Source organism: Talpa occidentalis, unplaced genomic scaffold (genome assembly GCF_014898055.3).
Source record: "Talpa occidentalis isolate TD23 unplaced genomic scaffold, MPIMG_talOcc4v2.1 talOcc4.7, whole genome shotgun sequence".
NCBI lineage: Eukaryota > Metazoa > Chordata > Mammalia > Eulipotyphla > Talpidae > Talpa > Talpa occidentalis.
In genome coordinates this window covers 13,117,277-13,144,075 of record NW_023605083.1, presented here as the reverse complement: position 1 = coordinate 13,144,075, position 26,799 = coordinate 13,117,277, and the positions used below count along the sequence as shown (strand labels likewise).

Genomic DNA, 26,799 nt, shown 5'->3' with positions numbered 1-26,799 from the left:
TTTAGATAGCATCGAGTTTAAATGTTGGGGATTCACTTAACAATAGATCTTTGAAACACGTTGTCTTCAAGGTAGACTCAGTTAGGGACTACTAAAGACCAAAGTAACTAAAAGAGTATCATTAGTTTAAAGTAATACAAATTCATTCTCATATTTTTTGCTATTGTGTTCTTTTGCCCTTTTGTAGGTCCTTCACTGAGTCTAGGCTGTAAAAAACAGAACACTATTGCTAAAGTTGAATTTGCCTTTTCTTAAATAATTTGGAGAGGCATCATGTGGTTGCCTCTTTTTAATTTTCTATTCTCTGGTTATGAAGCAAAGGGATAAAGTCACCAATAAACGAAAACATTTTGCCATCAGCACACCTTACTCTTGGTTAGTTTTAATATCCAAGCCCATGATAAAAGCCTTTATTATTACTTTGACAAGTCCTAATCTAAGATGCTCTTTGCCCATTTCTTCTGCACCCTCTCTTACCAACCTCTTGCTCATTGTTTCTCATCATTATGCCCTTAACTGCTTCAGGAGCTGAGACATTTACTTCTTGTGATTAACTTGATTAAGGAAATCAGTCTGTTGTAATCAGCCCAAGATCTCACATCTCCAAATCAGCTCCCTATTATGTTCTTTAAAAAAGTTACTCCAAACATGATGTTGGCCTTTGTGACCTTGTACATAAGTGGACTAGAAAGCTGATTGAAGTACTCTAAGTAGATGTAAGAATATAGGGCATCATAACTAGCCTAGAACATAATCAGCCTAGGAAATCTTGAGTTTTTTTGGTAATATTGTTACTGCTAGGTGATTCTAGGCATTCCAGTAATGTGAGATGAGGCTGCTATTATCCCATACCATAAACCTTCAGTTAAACGATACTGCTCTTGGTTTAACATACTTGCTCTTCTACTTGGGAGAAATAATAATTGAACTCCTAAATATTTTGTATTAAATATTTTGTAAAAATGCATTTTTAAAATTTGTTCTACTTATTCAGCTAACAATCGCAATATCCAAGAGTACACAATGTTAACCCTATGTTTTTCAAACTGTTTAAAATTTGCAATCCAAAGAAAGGAATTTATTTTGCTTCTCAATAAGTATACATATATACATACATATAATTTTTGAAAGAATATTTAGTCTATGTATCATTAACTCTGGTAATTTCTTATAAATTATATTGCTTAAGAATATGCTGTTTGAATTTACAAAATTAATTTTCACAAGCAACCTAATGGGTCAGGGGTACAGTTTGGGAAAAAATAAACCTGCCAGTTAGTGCCCGGTTATAAGTAGTAACTTAATTTAGATTAATGGATTTTCCCCCCTCCATTTAACATACATGAATTCAGTTATATGTGTTTGGTGAAGAAGTAAGTTTCTCTGGTTCCATATATCATTCCACTCTGTTGGAATGACTCAGAATAAGCATGTTATAGAGTGTAATCTCAATTCCAAGTGTTTCTGTTAACATGAACATCTAATCCTACTCCATGTGATTGTAATATTTAAACATTTTTCATGTGGCTCTAGGTTATCAGGTAACATACAAATAATCCTTAGTTGAGGAAAAAAGTAATTTTAATATGAAGGAGAAAAACTGTCTGCATTGATCTTTACTGAGGATTGTTTAGATTCCAAATGTAGCTTTTTCCTAAGGAACTTTGAAGAATGTGCTGAAAGGGTATTTTAAATTCGTTTAAGACTTAAATTCATAAAAATTCATAAGTCTTATTAATAGATTTAGAACCTTATTTCAGCATACTCTTAATTTTGATTATGTACTTCAAGAATGTGTTCTATTTTCCACAGAGGATGCTGCAGTATAAAATGCACATTTATTAGCTGCAGAGTATCAGATGAGAAAAAGTGATGTTAACGTAACTATTGTATGAACACATATACAATATCTTTCCAAATTTTTTTCCTTTTTGAATAGCAATCAAAATTATTTACTACCAATAAACCAATATTAGGTGAGAAATTATTTAGGGTATTTAAATGAAATATATGTTCATTTTTCCAACTTTAGTGATAAAACTTTCATGAAGCATGTATTGTTAGATTTAAGTTATGACCAGAGAACTCAGAAGTTAAAATTTTTTTAGGCATTTATGGGTTTAGAAACTGTCCAGTCATGCACAAAGGAAAAAAAAGGGGGACATATTGTGAGTTGCTATATAATAGATAAATCTTTTTGTGCCTCTTTTTCATAATAATTTATTGAATGGCTATTTTGTGCCATACTGTAGGGGGTGAAATGGTCAGGCTTTTGCGCTGCTGGCCTCTGTGGCTATCACCTGTGGTCTTGATTGTGCCAATGCAGGAGGCGCTTGGGAACGTGGGCCCAGGGCATCATGCCTATGGTGGACACCTGGAATGTGGTATGGGCATGCATAAGTGGGTACATCAGAGGCTGGAGGCTGAGCCTATAAGGGTAGCGTCATTCAGAGAACAGAGAGCAACTGAGGACGGTGGTGGAGAACGGCTACTAGAGGATGAGCCCAGAAAAAGTAAAGATTTACCTGGGTCTGAGAGGCCTCCCAACCTCCTGGTCCCCTGGTTTCCCTACCTTGCCAGCCTGTGGACTTGCCCCATGATAATTGGCATAGAAAGAGCATTAAAGGCTGAAAAACCTGCTGAGATCTCCAGGACTCTCCTTTACCCATTTCCTGAATTGATAAGAGAACCTGCCCTGTGCTTGCTGGCACTACACATTCCATATAATTAAACTCCTTCCATTATTTCCACTGAATTCTAGTAGGCAAATTATTTAACTGTAGGAAATAGTATTTATGATTTTTGAGTTAATTGCTCCAGTAGGAGTCGATTGAGGTCTGTTATGTTGCTAAAGTTCTCTCCCAGGTAAACTAGGAGCTAGGAGAGTAGGTATCCAGTGAAAAGGCAATTGTGGGTTTCTGGTTTGTCAGGTTGATCTAGGCCAAATGATAAGTGCAAGCAAAGGTTAGTCCACTGCAAAAATAATTTATACCCGAATCTCTTAGCATTTAGTCATCCTTTTTATAGGCTGAGTTTAATTTTAATAACCTTTGTGAGGAGTGGAATGATTTTTTAAATATAAATCTTAAATTATTTGAATCTGGGTGCTAGAGCTAGAGTAAGCATAATTTTATGCATAATTTAAAATGGTTTTATTTTTAATTTTTTAAAAAAACTTAAGTGCCAAAGGAAGAGGAAGTATGAATAATGTGATTGGCAATAGTTAGTTTCTTTGTTTTGGTAATACCTGGAATTGTTTGGAAATTAGTTTTGCATTTTGGGAGACATCTTTATTTCTTTTTCTCTATGTCTAATAATTGTAGTATTAGTCAAATGAGGCAGTGTTTAAATAAAAACCAAAAATTCATGTATATCATAATCCTACAATCTCTTTATAGCCTTTTACTGCTCCCAGGAAAATTATTTTTCCCTCCAAATCAAGTCTCACTTATATGCTTATATATCTAGATATAAAAGTCTAAATACTGTTGCTAACTATAAATTATTAATAAAAAATTAATAACAAATTTAAACTAAAGAAATTTAGAAATTTGAAGGGTCTCCCCCAAATGACTACTGGGTATAAATTAACAACCATGAAGTGTTTGTGGAGGGAGTCTTCTGGTTGCTTTTTTCTTTGCCCTCTATGATAAAAACAGCTTAAAGAGATTTTGTTTTGTTCTCTTTGCTGGGGGTTGAAGAGGAGATGTGAAATAACAACCATAACTAAAAAGAGGAAAAACATAAGTTAAAATGTAAAGATTTTTTCATCAGATATTTGTTGATTTATGTCCCTCTCAGTTCTAGAGCTAGCTTCTTTATTAATAAATTGTATTTATTTAAGCAACTCAATAATTATATATATTGAACACCAGTTTCACATTTTACATAACTTTTATTGCTTAGTATTCTAGGTAGAAAAGTTGAGGTGAAAATACAAATGCATCTTTACTATTTTGTTTAGAAGGAAGTTATGAAATAGAGTTATAGATAATGATTATTTGAAAGGATTTTGTAATTTCATTAATAGTTCTTTAAAAAATAGAGATGTTAGAGCTTATAATGTTGTGTAGCTTGCTTTTTCCTTATCTTCATTAAGGTTATAACATGAGATTTATATGTAAATATATATATTGTTTATAACTTGAATTTTTTAATACCCAAATGCTGAATTATTGCTTCCAAAGGGATAAAGTGAATCATGATATTTAGGAATAGTTAGGTAAGATAGTACTCTCTAGTACTCAAATTATCAAATGTTTAAAAATCCCCAACAAGTAAATAGTTAAAATATAGCAAAGATTTGCACATTAAAAATTGAAAAGATAAAAACTTTAGTAGAAAATGTATGATAAATATATTTCTAATCTTTGGTTAGTGAGGGCCTCTCTAACTGGTATGTAAAATCCTTAAGCCTTAATGGAAAAAATAGATAAATTTCAGATATATAAAGATATATAAATTTAGTAAGTACCTTTTTCCAGTCTCCATCATAGAGGTAAATAACCAACAACATAGTGGAAAAAAATTTTGTAACCCGTTTGGTAGATGTAAGTCTAATTTTAAGCTTTCCAACAACATTCTTTATTTCATTACTAGCGTGTGATTACATAACCCATGGGCATGAGAAACTGGTCTTTCAGTTGGGCATTGAAGAGCCAAAATGGTTTCTGATACTAACAGGAAGGTGAGAATGGATGACAGAGGCAGATACAAATAGATATATCTGTCATACCAGTAAACACAAATAAACATTGCATTAAAAAATGAAATAACTGTGATGGAAAAAAAATGAACTTGGTAAGGAGTTATCCCAGACTTGCAGGTTTTGCTACAAGGGGAGACGTCTCTTGAAAAGGTGACATTTAAACAAAGACTTGAATGATGTTAAGGGATCATCTGCATGAAAATCTGGTGGATGGTGAGTGTGCAAAGATCGTACTACAAGTAGAGTAAGAGATCCCTGTGAACAAGGGAGAGTGATAGATGAAATTGGCGAGGCATGTAGTGGCCAGATAATGCAGGGTCTTAGAGCTGAGGAAGTGGTGACAGTGGTTATTAGCAACTGTCTCAAGCAAGTTTACTGAAAAGGGGAGCTGAAAAATGGAGAAATAGCTGGACTAGAGTCTCCTTTTAGAGCAAAAATTCTGTGATAGTCAATAATTATACCTTTAAAAATAAGCTTTCCTGCTATTCTCAATAATCTATAGTATTAGAACTAGGGATCAAGTCATTATTTTTTATTTTAAAAGATTTATTTATTTATTTATACAAGCACTAGGTGCAGTCAGAAGCGCGGGAGGGTGAGAGAATTCACCAGAGCCAGAGCAGGGAACAGAACAGGCAGACTAATGAAATACACTGCTGAGGGTAGCAGCGGGCACGGCAGGAGAGGTCTGTCGTGCCATGTGGGACCCTCGCTGGTGGCCGGGATCGAACTGGTGCTGCAGAGGCTGCGGGCAGCTTTGCAGCCCAGCGCTCAATCTCTGAGCCACCAGGGGAGGCCCATATTTCTTCATTTTTAATTTAATGTAGTATCTTGTCTTTTCTGATATAGGAATGTTTCAAGATATCTTTTATTTCTTTTAGGCTGATAAAGAATTTGTATGGTCTTTGTGGAAACGACTCCAGGTGACAAACCCAGATCTCACACAAGCAGTCAGTTTGGTTGTGGAAAGGTGAGTTCTCAAGTTATTCTTTCATGAATATTTGTTTCATGATGTTAAATTATTATTATTATTGAATTTGAAATGATGTTACTGTTCTGAAGAGAGTCATTTGATTTCCGAATGAATGTGTACCATCATTGAATTTATTGTACTTACATTAAAGGGTATTAGTTACCAAGTATAGACAGGCCAAATCTCATGCTCATATTCTGACATATTTGGGAAATTTATGCGTAAGAGATAAAGCTATGACTTAGATGCTGTGTGCAGCATGTGTATTTGCATGTGTGTGTTTGTTGTGAGCTATTACAACTAAACTTTTAAAATAGGCAAAGTCCCTGTTGTTTGACTTCTTATTCCGTCACTGCCCTTCTCTGTAAGTTCCTTGACATGATCCTTCCTTGAGATGGCTGTTCTCCCCTAATTTAATTCCAATTTGTGCTTGAACACCCGGGATGACCTTGCCATAGTAGAGTAAGTGTTCTGGAATAGGTTGAGGGATTTCTCTTAATGCTCTGTATTACCCTGTAGGGGATGCCCAGTCATTTAACTATAGATTATTTGGCTGCTCCTTGGTCATTAGAAACAGTGGAGTGATGCTGGGTATTCCTTATCAAACATTTGGTATACAGTAGTCCCATGACACTTAACACAGCCATTAAAGCATTTACTTCCCTATTTAATGCACTTCATTATATTTCCTAAATGAGAAGCTAAGCATATGGATGCCTTCTCCTTTTTCTTTATTGGAATCATGATTATATAATCTGAATATCATTTTTGGGGGGATAAATTTACTTATATTCAGCTTTGTAGTCTCCAGCCCTGAGATCTTTTTATTATTGTCTGAAATTTGACTTTCTAAAGTCATATCTAAATCTAATTTTATTATCCTCAGTTATTGTGAATTCTTAAAATAGTGTTATAGTGTAATCATTTTCTTCTCATGTATATCTGATTCATCAATCAATTTTTCTTTTTTTTTTTTTTAAGAGCACAATTAAGTCTTGTTGAAGTACCTGTGTTGCTCCTTAGTCATCCTTAAGAAGAAATGTAGTAATTCTTAATCTCATCCTGATTTTTAGCAGAATAAGTCTGCTAGAAGATTTATTCTTGGGATTTAAGTAGTTATTTCTGTGATTTTTTTTCTTTACCCTTATTTCCTTTTGTTTATTATTAGGTGTTTTACAATTTTTTAGTTTTTTTTTTAATTGAGGGCACATTAGTCTACATCATTGTGTTTTAGATATATAGATGTATAAGATCTCCCCCTACAGATGTTGTTGCTGTATACCCACCACCAATGCAGTCTATTGTGCTCCCTATCACTTTGCTCTTCCTTATACTTTTCTACCCTCCCTTTCGTAGCCTCAGTTTTCTGTAGTCTGTTGTTTTATGGTTTGTTTGTTGGTAGTTGGCTTTTATCTGACTCTTTCTTGGTTTCTCTATATTCCACATATAAGTGACACCATCTTGTATTTGTCTTTCTTCTACTTATTTTGCTTAACATAATCCCTTCCAGCTGTGTCCATGTTGTCAAAAATGACAAGAGTTTATCTTTTTTGATAGCTGAGTAGTATTCCATTCTGTGTGTACACCACATCTTCCTAATCCATTGATTTATATTTGGGCATTTAGATTTTTTCCATAGCTCGGCAATTGTAAATAGTGCTGCAAGGAACATCGGAGTGTATGTTTCCTTTGGAATTAATGTTTTTATGTTCCCTTGGAATTAATGTTTCTTCAGTTCCACTACCTAGTGGTGGAATTGCTGAGTCTGATAGTAGATCCATTTATAATGTTTTGAGAAATCTCCATGCTGTTTTCTATAGGGCTGGCCAGGGTAAGAGGATTCCTTTTTCACCATACTCTCCCAGTACTTGTTTTCAGTCTTTTTGATATGGGCCATTCTCACAGGTGTGAGGTGGTATCTCATGGTGGTTTTGATTTGTAATTCCCTGATGACAAGTGATGATGAGCACTTTATCATGTGCCTGTTGACCATATATATCTCTTCCTTGGAGAATTTCCTACTTATTTCTTCTGACCATTTTTTGATTGGGTTCTTTGTTGTTTTTTTTTTTTTGTTGTTGTTGTTGTTTTTGAGCTGTATGAGTGCATTGTAGGTTTTGGATATCCACCCCTTATGAGAAGTATGATGTGCAAATATTTTTTCCCATTTAATAGGGTGACTTCTTGTTTCAGTGATGGTTTCTTTTGCTGCACAGAAGTTTTCTAATTTGTTATAGTCCCAATTGTTTATATTCTCTTTTGTTTTCCTTGTTATTAAAGACTAATCCACAAAGATATCTGAAGCCTATGTTGTGGAGTGTTTTGCTATATATGGCTTCAGGTCTTAAGCTCAAGTCTTTCATACATTTTGACTTGATTTTTTTATATATGTTGTGAGATAGTCATATAGTTTAATTATTTTATAGGTGACTATCCAGTTTTCCCAAAACCATTTATTGAAGTGTTTCCTTGCTCCAGCGCATACTCTTAGCTCCTTTGTTGTAGATTAACTGTCCATCGAGGTGTGTGTTTATTCCTGGGCTCTCAGTTATTGATATTTTCTATTTGTATTTTTTCCCTCTATTACCATACTGTTTTCAGAATTACAGCTTTTTAGCATAATTTTAAACCTGGAGTATGTACATTGTTGAATTTGTGTATTTCTAGGAATTTGTCCATGTCTTTTAGGTTAATGAACTTAGCGTACGTACACATAGTAATCATTTAATAATCCTCTGAATTTCTGAAATGTCTGTTGTAACTTCTCTTTCATTTCTGTTCTGATCCTATTCATTTGAGTTTTCTCCCTTCTTTTCTTTGTCAGCTTAGCTCTAGGTTTCTCTATTTTGTTTATTTTTTCAAAGAACCAGCTTTTGTTTCATCATTCTTTTGGACTGTCTTTGATTTCTGTTTCACTTATTTCTGCTCATTAGCCCAATAGTCATTTAGTAGTGTGTGGTTCAGTCTTATATATTAGAGATTTTGTCCTGCTTTCTTTTTGTGGTTGATTTTTAGTTTGATACCTATATGGTTAGAGAAGATGCTTGGTATGTTTCAGTCTTCTTGAATTTGTTGATACTTGTCCTGTGACCCAATTTGTGGTCTGTCCTGGAGAATGTCTCATTTGCACTGAAGAGGGATGTGTATTAAGGTTTTTTGGGGTGCAGTGTTCCTTAAATGTCTGTTAAGCCCGTGTGGTCTAATTCTTTGTTTAAAGCTATTGTGTCCTTATATATTTTCTGCCTGGTTGATCTGTCCTTTGGTGAAAGTGAATTGTTGAGATCACCTCCCATGAATATTTTCCCAATGTTTATTTCCAGACATTTGCTAGGAAATGCCTCCTATATATTCCTTTGTTTGGTGCATATATATTGCTGAGTGTTATTTCTCCTTCATGTATTGTTTCCTTAATTTTATATAATTTCCATCCCTGTGTCTTGTTACTGTCTTTAGATGGAAATTTTATCAAATATGACTCTCCCTGCCTTCCTTTGTGTCTCATTTGCTTATAACATTGCTTTCCAGACCTTTATTCTGAGCCTTCATTTATCTTTGGAGCTAGGTATATTTCTTGGAAATAGGAAAACTTGGATTTTGTTTTTAATCCAGCCAGTTATTTTGTATCTTTTAATTGGTAAATTTAGTCTTTTTACATTTTGATTGATATGTGATGTTCTGCCTTTTCCATTTTGTCCTTAATTTTATGGTTCTATTTCCTTGTTCAGCTCTTTGTGGATATTCTTCTCTTTAATTTGTATACTAGAGCTTCTTTCAACATTTCTTGGACAGTAATGTAGGTAGGGGTCTAGTGTTTGTAAACTTTATCTTCTATTTGTGTGAGAAGGTCTTTATTCCTCCCTCCCTCATAACAGCAAGGAGAGCTTTGCAGGATAGAGTAATCTTGGCTGGCAATTTTTCTCTGTAAGTATTTTGATCACTTCATTCCATTCTCTCCTTGCCCTTATTGTTTCTTCAGAGAAATCTGATACAGGCCTGGTCCGGGTTCCTTTATAGGTTATCTGCTTCTCCCCCAGGCAGCTTCAATGCTGTTTCTTTGTCTTAAATTTTTGGAAGTGTCACTACTACCTGTCCTGTTGTGGGTCTCATTCTTTTTAGATTCACTAGTGTTCTTTTAGCTTTATGGATTTGTATGTGTTGTTCCTTTCTCTAGGTTTGGGAAGTTTTCTTATTATTTCTTCAGGTAAGTTTTCTATTCCCTTCTCTCTTTCTTCCCCTTCCGGGATACCTTTAATTCTTGCATTGCCTTTTCTCATGAAGCTACATAATTCCAGAAGTGTTTCTTCATTTTTCCCCCCTTTGTATCTTTTTCTTTTTCCTCCTGAATTCTTTGTTCATTGTCATCTTCAAGGTCACTGATTTGATCTTCTATTTGATCTATTCTGCTTATATAATTTTATATCTTCTAAGTTGATCATTTTACATCATGTCTCCATTTTTTTAAATTTAAATCTTCAATTTTGATACTCCGGTTTTTTTTTTAAAGTATTTCTTTTTTTTTTTTTTTCCTAAGATTTATTTATACAAGCACTGGGTACAGTCAGAAGTGCAAGAGGGTGAGGTTCACCAGAGTCAGAGCAGGGAGCAGAACAGGCAGAAGGACCCAAGTACACTGCTGAGGGGAGCAGCGGGCGGCAGGAGAGGTCTGCGCGCCACGTGGGACCCTCCTCCGATGGCCGGGGAGCAGCCGGGGGATTGAACTGGCGCTGCAGAGGCTGCGGGCAGCTTCGCAACCCAGCGCTCAACCGCTGCGCCACCAGGGAGGCCCTTGATACTCCGTTTTTAACTTCATTTCTCAGGGCACTCATTTGGCTTTATTTTATTTCTTTGATTAGCTTTTCTGTGTTTTCTTCCATTTCTTTATCATAGTAATTTTGAATTCTATGTCTGTTAGGAAGGAACCGTCATTCTTGTCTTTCTGGTTGGGTTTTGGAGACTTGTTCTTGCTCTGTGATATGGTATTCCCCTAAGGACTCAGGTTGCCGGTAGTTGTATTCTTTCTTCTCTCCTTTCTTTACACTCTGAATATTAGAAATGTAGAATTTCCACTTTTCCAGTAGGTGGCACTGTATAACAGGGAGAGCTAATCAGTAGCTAGGTCTTTAGTGACCCAGCTAATCTATGGGGAAGGGTCTGGAAATGATTGGAACGGTCCATGGTTGGTAAGAGTGCTGTGTGGACTTGGCATGTGCCAGTGTTGGCGCTCTTTGGGGACTCAGACCCATGTCTCAGCATTTTCTGGTTGCACTGCAGAACATTCCAGTGCTTCCACACTGCATCAGCTCCTTCTTGCCTCTGCCTGCCCCTAAGGGAAATAGGTAGGATGAGCTATGCTTTTCTGATAACCAACAAGCAGTTTTGTCTATTCTGGTACAGGTATGAAATGCAGTTTCCATCCCAGTAGGCACTCTCCTCCTCCACTCACCCCTTAAGATGAATTTGCTCTGCATCTCTTTTGTCGTATTAAGTCAACCTTAGTGGTGATTGTGAGGGTGATTGTGAGGCACCCTGATTTAGCCCACTATTGCAGAATATTCCGAGTTCGGTGCCTATATGGACTTCTCAGTTTATTCTCCCTGGAGCAAAGCAGGAAATGTCCTCTGTTGCCATCTTCCATTCATGCTTCCCTAATGTCTGCATTTTTGTTATCTGTCTACAAGATGACTTCTCTGAATAGAGGGAGTGATAGTGAGTTTTTTGTAATGTGTGAAGGAGGGGGCCATCATAAACTTCCCTGAAGGGTGTGTGACAGACAGGTTTCACTGTAGAGAATGAGAGTTACTCCCTTAAGTCAGTTCCTTTTTTGATCATATTACTTGCCCCAAAAGCAATAGTAGGCAAATGGTTATTTAAAATGTAGTCTTTGGCAATTTGTTGTAGGTAAAAATATTGCATATAGATGTTCTGAACTTGGATTAAGTGGGAAGCCCAGCTATTTGGTAAATTGTTCCCTAATTGTGCATCTTGAGTCTGGTTGACTTCTGCTCTCTGTACTTACTAGTTGGATATTTAGTGCCTTGGTGGTCTCTTCCAGAAAAACAGCTTTCTTTTCCACTACCAGTACTATATGGGCTTTGGATTATGAGTTTTCTCATTTTTTTTTTTTTCTTCTGTGAGCCCATCCTCTGTCCTGCAAATATTTGTCAACTTTATTGTCCATTTTGGGTTCCCTTTTTTGTTTTCCATGCTGATAGGATTTTCTTCAAGATCCTGTGATTTGGTGATATCCATGTCTTGTTATCAGCTCATAATCTTTAATAGGAAATATTATAAAGTATAATATAATTTTAGGGGTTACAGTGTATTCTATTTTTTTTAAAAGTTTATTTATTTATACAAGAGCTGGGGTACAGACCAGAGGAGCGGGAGGGTGAGAGAGTTCACCAGAGTCAGAGCAGGGAGCAGAACAGGCAGATGGAGCAGCGGGTGCACAGGAGAGGTCTGCCACGCCATGTGGGAATCTCCCTGGCTGGCCGGGAATCGAACCCTCGCTGCAGAGACTGCAGACAGCTTCACAGTGCTGCGATCAACCCGCTGCGCCACTGGGGAGGCCCGTATTCTATTATTTTGATGTACCATATTTATATTTAAACAGTGTCTTGTTCCACACTAAGGTTATTTTATTTTTTAAAAACTGTATAATAATGCTGTGATGAATGGCCTCTGAATAAAGCTTTGCATGCAGTATTGCTTTCAACCAGCGGTGTTACTGACATAGTGAAAGGAGGAGGTTGGGATTGGTAAATATCCTGAAATGAATAGGACAGTTCAATTCAAAGTATTATGCTACCCCAAATGCTATTAGTATCCTTTTGGAAAAATGTTTGCCTTACTCAATCCTTTATTTTTTTGACTTTTTGGTTCTTATATGTAATTTTACGACTATTTTGGATATTTCTGTGCATATATGTTTTTGTGCATTGCATGTGTTTTACTTTTTTATAATGGAAAATTTTAATTTTATGCAGAAGCAGAAAAGATAAAGTCCCTCCCATGTTTACCTGTCACCCAATTTAAACAATTATCAACACATGACCAGTCCTGTTTCATCTATAAACTTTTATCCTATTCTTCTGTCCCCTCTACCGTCAGTTAATTATTTTGAAGCAATCCCAGACATCACTTTTTTACCCACAATTACATTAGTAGTTACAGTCAACTTTTATTATTCACAACAGTTCTGTTGTGTAAAGTCATTGTGAACACAAATTAGAACCATTGTTCAAGGGGAAATAAAAGATTACACTCTGTGAAACTGGTTACAACATTTTTGTTAGCTGATTAATATGTAACTTGCTTTATGTATGTTTCTGTTTAAACCATGTTATTTAATATATATTGTTGATTACTCTTGAACTCATGACCAATAGCTCTATAACTCAAACACGAAGAAAAACTTATTTAACACACCTTTTTCTCCATAAGGAACATCACAGCCCTTTTGCACTTAGAAACACTGGCAAGCTTTTCAACAGTGTACTTGGTAGGCACATTAAATAGTGAACTCATCAACAAAAATACAGACATGAAAAACATAGCTCTAACTACAATGTGAGAAGAAAACTTGTTTTTAATATGACAGCTAGATCAAGAAGGCAGAATGTCCCCTTGTTTGAACTCAACTGGGAACTTCTACACTGTTGTGCACATGCCTGCAAATGACTGAAAAAGTGCCATGGGTATTTGATTTTAGAGTTAAAATAAATTTTAGTGAGAAGTCAAGTTTGCAAATTCAAAATCAGTATATGAGGATTGACTATCTCTAAAAGATAAGAGTTCTTTTTAACATAATATTTTTCTAATACTTACAATTCTCTAATTATTCCCTAGTATAACACATATATCCATTCAATTTTCATATTTCTTTGATTATCTCCTAACCTTTTTTAAAAGTTTGAATTCCAGTATTTTCAATGTCTGTGAAGCTTTTAATGGACAAATTGGGGCTGGACAGAAGGATGTTATCCTCACCTCTCAAATGCTCTTGCCTGGACTTGACTTCATGTCAGTTTAGCTGAGGGCAGAATGAAAAAAGCTGACATACTGCTTTAACTAAGGGGAAGAAAGTCCTCTGTGTGGAAACTCAGGGGAGAAGGAACCCTGTGTTCTTGGCTGCAGCAGTCCAAATTGGACTCTTTACCTTGCCTGAGTTAGGAGAGTGAAGGAAGGGAATGGCCTTGGTTCAAATACCATAAACACTTGCCTTCATTACTGAATTTTTGTTGATTTTCTTGGGTAGGTGTTTCTTCATATGCTGCTTACCCTTATTATCATTTACAGAAACTTTAAATGGTTGTTTTTCATAGTGTTCACAAGTTTTACTGGGGAGTAGGTCAGCATCAAAAGTTAATCTTCCAGTGTTTGTTGTTTTAAGCTGCTAAATTGTGGCCAAGTTATTATCTAGTAATAGGTTAATCAATGAAAAGATATCTATACATTCATTTGTAATTGTGATAGATATTACCAAATTGTGCAAATTTTACACCTACTAACAATGTCAGAAAATCCCTATTCCCCCCCCCCCCCATGTCCGGTTACATTGTTGAATTTTTGCTTGTATCTTTGCATATAGGAAAGGTACAAAATGATATCCTGAAGTAGCTTCACTAACATTTTTCTTAATATGCATGAATGAAGTCCAAGCCAGTTTATATTCTTTTCTGTGAACTTTTTCTTCTATATACCTTTTCTTCTATATACCTTTATTTCCATTGCCTATGGCATTTCTAATTCATGTCCTGTGATGGTCTTTAAAAGCAACATAGTAGCTGTAGAACATACTAGCTTCACTTTCATGTTTTTTACTACATAACTTTTTTCACTACCACAAATGTGATACTTTCTTCCTTTTCTTGGAATTTTACATCTTGAGGGTAATCTGTGATACCTTTTGATTCTTTTTGAACAGAAAATCAATCCTCAAGTTCAGTCACTTTCTCTTTTGCATTGTCACTCAAATCCAGTAATTCCTCTGTGTCCTTAACTTCTAAACCCCCTCTGTGAGCTTTTAGTATATTAGTTCTGAATGTTTTATTGATTTTTCCTTAAATATCAATTTTGTTTTATGTCTTCACTTTGGACAAAGGAAGACATAAAGCAGTAAAGAAACTATTTTATAAAATTTAGTTAAAGATATCTAGTAAAAATTATAGAACCTTCAAATTAATATTTAGATGAAAATTGTTACCTTTAGGCATGGATGCATGGGGGACACTAAATATTGTATGAAAATGGACTGTGAAATTAAAATATGCATAACTACCATTACAATAGTTATCTCCACTACATTTACTCATTCAAGCAATGTCAGTTGACTGTGTTCTTGAGTGTCAGTCACTATGCTACAAGTTAGGAAATGATAGTTCTATACTTAGTTACTAAAGTTTACTGTCTCGTTAAAAGGAAATACTGACTAGTTAGTTGGAAGAAGTTTGTGGAGAGACAGTTTGTAAGAGTTTGCTAAGAACTATGGTAAGTATATTCATAGTAATGTGATTATTTTTTCCTTGACCTGGAAAAAAGATGTATGAAGAGTTTTCACACTTCTATTTTAAGTAGAAGTCATGTTATTGAAAATAAAATTTTGATTTTTCTAATAAAATAATATCATAGAAATAGAAAATATTTTGTATATATTGTATTTTCCTTAAGAATTTATTTGTAGAAAATGTTATTTTCTGTGATCTATAGTTATTTGAGTTTGCCTGTCATTTTATGAGTTTTTTATGAACTGCTGCTGCCAACAGCACATTTCGGATATATCACTAGTTTATTAGCCCTGGAAATCTAATTTTCTTGCTATTATATAAAAACTCTTCAGTATGTTATTAGTGTTATAAGAACATAACCACTGTATTTTCTTTGAATGCATAAGGAAATAATGTACCTTCACTAGGTAGGAATGATAAGCATTGATGAAACAGTAACAGTTTATAGAATATGAATACATTAGAAATACTTGTAGCATTAAAAATAATATATTTTTTAAATTTTTTGTTATTTTTTACATTTTATTATTTAAATTTTTTTTTTTTTTACTTCAGTGTTCATTTTTGTACAATATTTGATTTCTCCTCTCAGGTATAATCCCCATAAATCTCCCAGCACCACCTAATCCATGAACCATCACCTTAGTCCCTCATGCTCTTCCCTCCCCCTTAATAATATATTTGTAACTTGTATTGTTCAACTTTTCTTTGGATAATTAAAAATGCATTATATAGGAATTCTATTATCCTCACCTCTAACACAAACTTTATCCTAATTTTAAGTTATTGATACTCTATTTTGTCTATAAAGAATATTATTTTTGAGTTTGGAGTAAAATGGCAGAAATTGGTGTTATTTTGCTTGCTCAAATTGTATAAATAATTTTATAAATTTATCCAGTATTGTCCAGTCCTGTATTTTGCATAGCTCTACATTTAAGCATTGCTGTTTGTGATCCACCTATTGTGACAAAGATTCCCAGTAAGTGACTTACTCATTTTCTTTGTTGCTGGTAATTGAGAGTTGGCTATAGCTTGTTAATCTATTTCCCCCATTCCTTTTTTTAAATATTTGATACTAGTTCTAATCTTTTTTATATTACTTATTTCTGTTCTTTTTTATTATTATTTTTTAAAAGATTTATTTATTTATTTATACAAGCACTGGGTACAGTCAGAAGCGCGGGAGGTTGAGAGAATTCACCAGAGCCAGAGCGGGGAGCAGAACAGGCAGACTGATGAAGTACACTGCTGAGGGGAGCAGCGGGCATGGCAGGAGAGGTCTGTCGTGCCATGTGGGACCCTTGCCTGCCACCAGGGATCGAACCGGCACTGCAGAGGCTATGGGCAGCTTCATAGCCCAGCGCCCAACTGCTGTGCTCCCCTGTTCTTTTTTATTATTGCCATTTATTTAAATGAATGTCTTCGTGAAGTTATATAAATATGGTCTGCAGACCTGTGTTGGTATCAAACAGTAAGCAGCATGTGTAGAATGTAAAGCAAACAGGCTTTTTTCATTGAGAAAGTCTTGTAACTTATCTTGCCTTGTTTTGTAGCAAACTACTAAACCAATTCATAGTCCTGCATTTGAATAGCACTGAGTTAAGTTTCTGCCCTGTGACATATTCTACCTTCACAAGAGATACTTCAGTTATATGAATGAAGGGAACTGGAATGAAGTATGAAGAGAACTGGAATACTAGGCTTCTAAGAATCATGAACAGTTTATGATGCCAGCATAAAACATAATCTTGGGGGGGAAAGCATCATAAAAGTATTGTTAAGTTTAGAGGTTTGGAAATAATGAAAATTGTGAAATTGGATACATGCATTCGTACTTTCTTTGCTTTAATAATTGAGGAATACAGGTGAATTTTATATACTTAGGATTGTCAGGTCTCTTTTGGTTAATGTAACCATTGCCTTCTCCAAAGTCTTAACATAACTTTAATAGCAAATATATTTTTATGGATACATAATAAAAAATTAATTTGTGACGTCAATAACATGTAAATGAAGAGTTTTTGCTTGTGATTGAATTTAAGCTGTTATAAGCTTCTGATAGACTGTTACAACTTAAGATTTTTTTTGTTAATGACTTGGTAGTCACAGAGACAATACCTATAGAAGAAACACACACAAAAAAGAGAGAAATCAAAGCATGTCACTACAAAAAGCAATATTAACATAATAAATAGCAAAAGAAGAATAGAGGTAAAAATTATGGTAGAAAAATATTTTTTTAAATGACAAGATAGTCCTTACCTGTCAATAACTACTTCACATCTAAATGCATTAAGCGCCAACAAAAGATCTAGCGTAGCTGAACATATAAAACTTATATTAGACAAAATAGACTTTAAAACAAAATTGTCACAAGAGCTAATGAAGGTCATTATACAATGACAAAAGAGTCAATCAGGAAGATGTGATTTTAACTTTATAAGATCTTAACATGAGAACACCAGTATATAGATAAAGGAAGTATTGACAGATCCAAAGAGAGAAATAGACAGCATTACAATAATAGAAGGAAATTTTTATACACTCAACAATGGATAGAATATGTAAATGGAAAATCAGTAAAGATACAGTGGACTTTAACAACAATGTTGATGAAATAGACTTAATGTTTGGTTCTTCATTGGGTCTGTCATTCTAAAATTGCCTAAACTTATAAAACTTAAAAACAATGATCTGTATTTACAAAAGACTGAATGTAGTAAAATGCGTAGGTCAAATAGGTGTTTTAGTGCATTTATTGCTAAGTCTATAAGTGTATATAATTTTATTCATAAATTATTTGATGTAACAAACCTTTATATTATGTTCTCCAACATAAACAATATCTCATTCATTTATGCTGATGTTTTATCTTTGGTGGTATGCAGTATAAGAAAATATCAATGAAAGCCTGACAGAACAACTTACAGATTTTTGGAAAAGGGTGTAGTTTTGGGGAGGATTTCTAGAAATTTTCATGGAAAGGAAAGTTAATTTTTAGCAAATGTGTGGGCCAGTAATCTTAATTTCTTTCATTGTCTTTTCCAGTTCCCTAATTCTTTGCACTTGCTGGTGAGCTATTGAGCCCACCTAATGGGTTATTTAGTGCTTTATACTTTTTTGGTTATAAAATTTCCTTTTGTTTCTTCTTATCTCTTTTTTGCTGAGACTTCTAGTTTATTCTTATGTACATCATAACTGCTACATTCTTACACTTCTTTAAAATTTTCTGATATTCTAATGTTTCTGTCATCATTGCTTTTATTGGTTCTTTTTCCTTCAGTGACTTTCACTGATACCATGGCTGGAAGGAACTTTGTTAATGTTGGCAATGATGAAAGTTCTGTCTCTCCATTAGCCACCTCTGACACTGCCAATTGGGAAGGGAGGTAACTCCACAGTGGCTGGAGAGAGCAGGCTTTTGCTGCAACTTTTTTTTTTTTTTTAAAGATTTATTTTTTTATTTGTATAAGCACTGGGTACAGTCAGAAGCGCGGGAGGGTGAGAGAATTCACCAGAGCCAGAGAGGGGAGCAGAGCAGGCAGAAGGACCGAAGTACACTGCTGAGGGGAGCAGCAGGCGGCAGGAGAGGTCTGCACGCCATGTGGGACCCTCCTCCGGTGGCCGGGGAGGAGCCGGGGATCGAACCGGCGCTGCAGAAGATGTGGGCAGCTTCGCAACCCAGCGCTCAACCGCTGCGCCACCGGGGAGGCCCTGCAACTTTTTTCTTACTGCTTTTATGGGCATTTCTAGGTTGTCTCATTTATAGCTCCACATCTGGAACATGGGAAGCAAAAAACAAAATAAAACAAACAATACAGGGAACTTAATCACTGAGTTGTTACCTAGGTTTCAATATTCCTCCTTAGTCTGTGCCTCCCCCAGACCCTTCCACTTCCAGTTTACTTTGTTGGGCTTTTTGAGGGAAGCACAGGGAAAAGTAGCTATAATTTTTGTTCCTAGGAGTGGTAGAAGGCTACATTTCAAAAACTGTATAAATTGACACTGTATTGGGGAGTTAATAGAATTGAGTAATTTGACATTTTGGAATCTAATATTGCACTAGAGTATAAATAGTTTGGTATGTGAAGATTTTACTCTAGGGAAATGAGGGTGGGAAATACATGACTGTGGTGTGTCTACAGGTTGTTCACAACTTTTATCGGTTGACTTCTGAATTGAAACAGCATTTTAGTCAACTTTCTTTTAGAATCTTGCACAGGTGAGATAGCCTACTTGCCATATATGCCCCCAGCTTTATTCAGTTGGATATAATTATGTGAATGAAACCAGAGAGTCCCAGCTGAGATAAATTCAGTGAGATAGGTGATTAGTTGTTAACTGGAGGGTCTTTGTCTTCAGTGTTTCTTATCTACATCTTTGTGTGGACAATACTATCTCAGAATTCTAGCACTTAAGTATAGACCTTCAAATTCTGCTATTACTTTTTTTTTGAAAAGATTTATTTATTTACTTATACAAGCACTGGGTACAGTCAGAAGCACGGGAGGGTGAGAGAATTCACCAGAGCCAGAGTGGGGAACAGAACAGGCAGACTGACGAAATACACTGCTGAGGGGAGCAGCGGTTGCAGCAGGAGAGGTCTGTCGTGCCATGTGGGACCCTCGCTGGCAGCTGGGGATCGACCCAGCGCTGCAGATGCTGTGGGTAGCTTTGCAGCCCAGCTTTCAATTGCTGTGCCACCAGGGGAGGCCCCCTGCTATTACTTTTGGGGGGAGTATATGATAAATTTCTAATTAATGAACAAATGAAAAAGCTTTAAAATCATCTATATCTAAACTATATTATATTCATAAATGAAAGGCACATGCATTCTGTTATCTGGAAGTATCATTGAGCAATCCTCATTCTTTTAACAAAGTTATCATTTTATAAGGTTATTCAGCGGAATATATGCCAGGAAGAAAAGAGTGACCTCAAAAACTCTTTAAGTCAGATTATAGTTTTTAAGCTCTATATTGTTTCCAAAAGCTCTATATTGAGCTTTTCAAATGATATTTTTTTTTTTTATAGAGGCATGTTTTATTTATTTATTTGTTTGTTTTGTTTATACATGCACTGGGTACAGTCAGAAGAGCGGGAGGGTGAGAGAATTCACCAGAGCCAGAGCGGGGAGCAGAGCAGGCAGAAGGACCAAAGTACACTGCTGAGGGGAGCAGCGGGCGGCAGGAGAGGTCTGCGCGCCATGTGGGACCCTCCTCCGGTGGCCGGGGAGCAGCCGGGGATCGAACCGGCGCCGCAGAGGCCGCGGGCAGCTTCGCAACCCAGCGCTCAACCACTGCGCCACCAGGGAGGCCCTCTATATTGAGCTTTTGAAAACTATCTTAAAGGCATTAACAGTTACTTTATGAATAAATTTTCTTTTTTTAAACATAGTCTCAAGCAAAAAAAGTTTCTTTCACGTGAGAAATAAACAGTACTTTGGCTGGTCAGTAACATTGATAAAGGTTTACCTATTCTGAATTTAAATGACTTTGGTAAATTTTCATGTCATCATCAAAAATAAATGTTTCAAGGAAAAATGAACTTTTTATAATTATATAAACAATGCTGAGATCAATAGTATTTAAAGTAGTTGGGAAGTAAACTGAACATGAAATACACTTCTGCAATCTGTTTATTTGAAAATACCTGGAGGCATTGTTTTATCCCACAGGCCTTTCTAATTTGCATAGCAAAGATAATATTATTTATATTTTCCTTTAATATTCAGATATAGTCACCAGATTAGAATGCATCTAATATGTGAAAGCTAGAATTTAAATCTGTGCTTAAGAACCAGTCAGGTGTAAAATAAATGACTTCTGGTTGAAATGGAAAAATAGTAAATTTTTTGAAGTTTCATATTGAGACCTTGAGATAATCTGATTTATGATAGCTTGTCATAATAGATCCCAAATGATCACCTACTTTAAATAAAACTGAGTTTCTATAGATTAATATTTTAGCTAATTTTGAAAAAAAGATGTTTCAAAATCTTTTTTTATTTAAATTTTTTTTTGATTTTAGGGCCTCCCCGGTGGTGCAGCGGTTGAGCTCTGGGTTGCAAAGCTGCCCGCAGCCTCTATGGCGCCAGGTTGATCCCCGGCTGCTCCCCGGCCACTGGAGGAGGGTCCCACATGGTGCGCAGACCTCTCCTGCTGCCCCCTGCTCCCCTCAGCAGTGTGCTTCGGTCCTTTTGCCTGTTCTGCTCCCCGCTCTGGCTCTGATGAATTCTCTCACCCTCCCGCACTTCTGACTGTACCCAGTGCTTGTATGAATAAATAAATAAATAAAATAAATCTTTAAAAAAAAAAACAAATTTTTTTATTTTATGTATTTTTTACATCATTTTTCATGTTTGCACAATGTATGCATTTTCATCTTGGTTATAGTCACCATGTAATTCCCGCCCCCCCCTTGTTTTGATCCTTCACCTTCCTCCCAACACTGTAGTGTGTCTCTGGTTTATAGTTGCATGTTGATTTTGATTTTTTACTTTATTATAATTAGTCTTTTTCCTGGTCCCTTATTTAGGTTTTCTAAATTCCTGCTGTGAGTGACACCGTCTGATATTTTTCTTTTTCTTTCTGGCTTATTTCACTGAGCATGATCCCTTTCAGCTCCATGCATGTTACTGCAAATTGTATGAGTTTATCTTTTTTGATTGCTGAGTAATATTCCATTGTGTATATGTACCACATCTTCTTTACCCAGTCATCTATTTTTGGGCATTTGGATTGTTTCCATAGCTTAGCTATTGTAAATAGTGCTGCTATAAATATAGGGGTGCAGGTGCCCTTTTGAATTAGTGTTTCTGTTTCCTTTGGGTAAATACCTAGGAGTGATCATATGGAAGCTCCATCTTTAGCAGGTTGAGGAATCTCCACACAGAGAAAATTTTTGCACACAACACTAATGATAAAGGACTGTACAAAGAGCTGCTGAGACTCAACAAAAACAAAGTAAATAACCCAGTCAAAAAATGGGCAGAAGAGCTAAAAAGAAACTTCTCCAAAGAGGAAATGCAAATGGCTGACAGGCATATGAAAAAATGTTCAACATCACTTATAATAAGGGAAATGCAAATCAAAAACTAGAATGAGATACAATCTTACACCAGTTAGAATGGCACATATTAAAAATACTAGCAACAACAAATGTTGGCGAGGATGTGGAGAAAAAGGAGCTCTCCTGCACTGCTGGTGGGCATGCAAACTGGGCAAAATATCTTTAAATTGTATTGGTGATTTCACTGTTCTGATAACTGCTTGGAAACAACTACTTAGACTCTTAAATGAACAACTATCAAGTGTGCATGCACATATACATATATATGTATACATACAAGTCTGTTAGAATTTGAATTTTAAGCTTAGAAACATGAATATTAGACATTACACAACTTTCTTTAAGATTTATTTTTATTTATATAGTCTTTTATACTTTCTATTCTCCTAAGAATTAATGCATTATATATCTATTATATATATCTATAGTTTTAATTTTCTTTGTATTCTTTCCAAGCCCTAATTTTGCTTTCCCTCTCCAAGCATTTGTACATAAATACATTCACTTTTCTCAACAAAGTGTGATGTCAATTTTCTTTTATATCTTTAGTGAGGTATATTGACAAATTAAAGTGTTATATATTTAAGATGTACGTGATTTAATATATGTATGTATATGTGGTGAAATGATTGCTATAATCAAGGTAATTAGAAAATCCATTACCTTTCATTATTTTTGTGGTTTGATCACTCATAATCTACACTCAGCAAATACCAAGTGTACAATGTAGTATTAATAACTAGCATCATCATGCTATATATATTGTATTTTCAGAGCTTATTTTTCCTGCATAACTGAAACATTGTACTATTTAACAGCCACCTCTCCATTTCTCTCAACTCCTAGTACCTGTACCCCCATTCTAATCTCTGCTGTTAGGAGTTTGACTTTTTTACGTTCTACATAGAAATGAGACCATGTGTCTTTCTGTGTCTCACATTTCAGTTAGCATAATGCCCTCAAGGTTCATCCGTGTTTTAGCAAAGGGAATGATTTCCTTCTACTTTATGGCTGAATAGTATTTCATTCTAAACATATTCTTCATTTGTTCATGAAGACAATTGCGTTTCCATATCTTGCCTGTGTGAATAATGTTACAGTGTACATGGGAATGTAGATAGATAGTTCTTCAAGGTCCAGATTTCGTTTCCTGTTGATATATGAACAGAATGGGATTGCTGAATCAAATGGTTATTCTCTTTAATTGTTTGAGGAACTCCATACTACTTTCCATAATGGCTGTACCAATTTGTATTCCTGCCAACATTATACAAGGTTTACCCATTTTCCATATATCCACTAACACTTAACTTTTTTTTTTCCCTGATGATACAGCCTTTTTCATAGGAGGTGATACTGTGATTATGATTTTGTTTTGCATCCCCCTGATAATTAGTGATGATAGGCATCTTTTCAGACAACTCTGTTTGTATGTCTTCTTTGGAAAATGTGCAGGTCCTTTGACCATTTTTCTGATTTCATTTATTTCTCCTCCTCCCTTTGTTTTCTATTTTGAGCTGTATTGAGTTCCTTATTTATTTTGAACAGTAAACTTTTATCAGACTAATGTTTTGCAAATATTTTCTCCCATTCCATAAACTTCCTTTTCATTCTTTATTATTTCATTTGCTCTGCAGAAGCTTTCTTTAATTCTTTGTTAATTTTTCTGAATGGTATAAGACAGGACTCCAACTTCTTCTGCTTGTGATGATTTATTTCTGGGTTCTTAATTCCAAAGTTTAGGATTTTGTCATTTCCCTTAAATCAGTGTTTTTGGTATTCATTGGGTAGATACCTTGGAGAGAAATTTCAGGGTCATATAGTAGATTCATTTCTAATGTTTTAAGAAACCGCCATACTTTTTTCCATAGGGATTGTACTTGTTGACATTCTCACCTCAGTGTAAAGGAACTGTTCCTTTTTCACCAAACTCTTCCCCAGCACTTGTTGGTTTTGGTCTTTTTGATATGGACCATCCTCACAGGTGTGAGGTGGTACCTCATTGGGATTTCAATTTGTATTTCTCTGACTTGTAAGTGATGATAAACAATTTTCGTGTGCATGTTGGCCATCTGTGTGTCATCTTTGGAGAAGTTCCCATTTAGTTCTTCTGTTTTTTTGATTGGGTTCTTTGTTTTCTTATTGTTGAGCTTACTATCTAAACTGCAGTAATCATATATCATCCTTCTTAATTTAGGAAGAAGTAGATCACTACTACTTTTGCTTAGTCTCTCATCTGTGAATATGCTTTGTATAGTTTCTGTATATTTTAAAGTCTTTAAGGCAGCATGGTAAATCAGGTTCTCCATTCCTCGCTATGACTGGAAGCTTTATATGCTAAGAAATGACCCAGAACTTTCAGACAATTTAAAATATGTAATGCATTGCGAATAGATTATAAATGAAAATTAAATTGAAATGATGCCTGGAAAGTTTATTTTTAATTTGATGAGTTTACTTTTATTTATGCTGTAATTAAATTTTTTCATTAAAGTATTAGATATAAAAGATTCAGCAAGTTTTGTTGAAGAGTTTCATATCAAAACTTTCAGATGTGTTTCATATCTGAAACACTTTAATAATAAAATTCCTTGACTGATACAGGTAATGATGTTTGTACCTAGAAATTCTTAGTGATTAAGATTCGTGCCAAAATGTCTATATATTTAGCTTTGAGTATATGTGAATTCTTTCTTATTACCTGAGTTGTTATTTTCTCAATCTTCTTTATTTTTAGACTTGAATAGGTTTGTAGGAGTCTGGTGAAATGCTGAGAGTGGGCTAATCTGAAGAGAGATTAAAGTTGAGTGAGACTGAGTAGAGTTGTAATTATAGTAATTAAGAACTACTACCAGATTGTGAGAGACTTTTTGGTAAAGATCGTTGCTACTCTAAGTGTTGTAATTAATAACTATTCACACATTATCATCTTTTGTCACTTAAATAATGTATGTGTTTTCTTTATAGATTAACTCACGGGTTTCCAATGTGCTCAGTCCATTTTACCTTTAGTATTTCAGTAATATTTTCACTCCAATTAAAGAAGAATACCTGAGATGTCTACTGGTTCTTAATAACCTAACATCTCTATTTCTCACACATCTATTAAAATAATTTTTAGAAAATTTGTTGAAGCATTAGAGAAGCATTTAGTTAAAAGTGTCATTTATACTTCAAAACTTTGATCCTGGGATTTGTGAGGTATACAATATTTAATTTTACTCACTGTGGAGTTATATAATGAAAATAAAAATGGAGTTGTTCTGAGTTAATGCATGTGCAGGAGTTATGGTAATGTCTAGCACGTAGTTATGTTTTATTATTGTTGTTATCATTATTATCTCATAGTTTAAGTTCCTTTTTAGTTTAATTATATTCTTGAGAAAAGCCAATCACTATCTTTTATATAAGAGGCTTCCAAGAATAACTCTCAGCTTTTTTTGATAATGTTGTTGATGTTGTTCTATAGTTTGACAGCTTCTTTACAGTTTACTAATCTTCAAAACAATGTATATTGTGCTTGAATTTCAATGTTCAATTTCAGTAGATCAGATTTGATTGAATCTTTAATTTGTGCAGCATTTACCAACTTAACTTTTTTTCTTTTTTGCATAAAAGTTCAAATGAATCTTTTCAGAAAGTATTTTCCTTTTTGTTTTTACTTCTAAACATATTTGTATAAATCTTGAAGATAGGTTTTGCTTTCCTTTTAACATTCTATACTTACTATTTGATAGGTTTCTCAGTTCTTTTTTCTTGTTTTCACTCTTCTGTTTTCTGTGTTCTTTCTCTTTTGCTTTCTTCAGCCTTGAAGTAAAAATTCAGCCCTGGAAATGGGAACCATAAAATAAATAAATTAATTGAAAAGACACAGATATTAAGTATATATTCTATGTTTATTTAGGATATGCGTGCTATAGCCTTTAAATACTTGTTAAAAGATTTAACCTCATAGTGGATGGGAGAGATTACCTCATATTTCTGTTTACAGTTAAAGTTTAGATGCTTAATAAGCAGGCTGTTGTTATAAGGTTATATTATATACTCTCACAACTGGGAAAACCTCCCTCCTGCTTAATTCTACTCCTAAACACATGGGTTGCACAGCTGCTATATGGTTGTGCACTGTCCCATGTGTTTTAAGCTAACACAGCCTGCAAAAGTGTTGCATTTTGGAGCATGGTGGTAGCATGACTGGTTGGAGATCCCAGAAGTGTAGCTGCCAGAATTCTTCCATCTGGCAGCAGTACTCTTAGACAGCTCCACATAGGGCATAAATATATTTTTGCTGAGCACTTTTCCTGTTGAAACAGTCTTGGATACATAGGCAAAGATGTGTATGTATGGGCAGATATTCACAGAAACTCACAGAAAGGTGTTTAACTGGAACTACTCTACTGTTTTAAGATTAGAGAACATGCAGTAAACTATGAAGAAGCATACTGGAACTTCTACCATAGATGGCAAGAAATTTGACAAATAGCCTTAACTTTCACGAGAACCTTTAAATTAAAGAATTGTGAAATTATAGTAAAGCA

The 26,799-nt window shown here is 34.9% G+C and overlaps 1 protein-coding gene across 7 annotated transcripts in view; it reads left to right on the top strand.

Moving 5' to 3' along the window:
• CNTLN (centlein) overlaps nucleotides 1-26,799 on the top strand; it is a 236,875-nt gene that overhangs the window by 1,231 nt on the left and 208,845 nt on the right. For all 7 annotated transcript variants that reach the window (XM_037494596.2, XM_037494597.2, XM_054689416.1 and 4 more), the window contains exon 2: nucleotides 5,590-5,678. In XM_037494596.2, coding sequence (XP_037350493.1) covers nucleotides 5,590-5,678 — 89 coding nt within the window. The remainder of the gene's footprint in view (nucleotides 1-5,589; nucleotides 5,679-26,799) is intronic.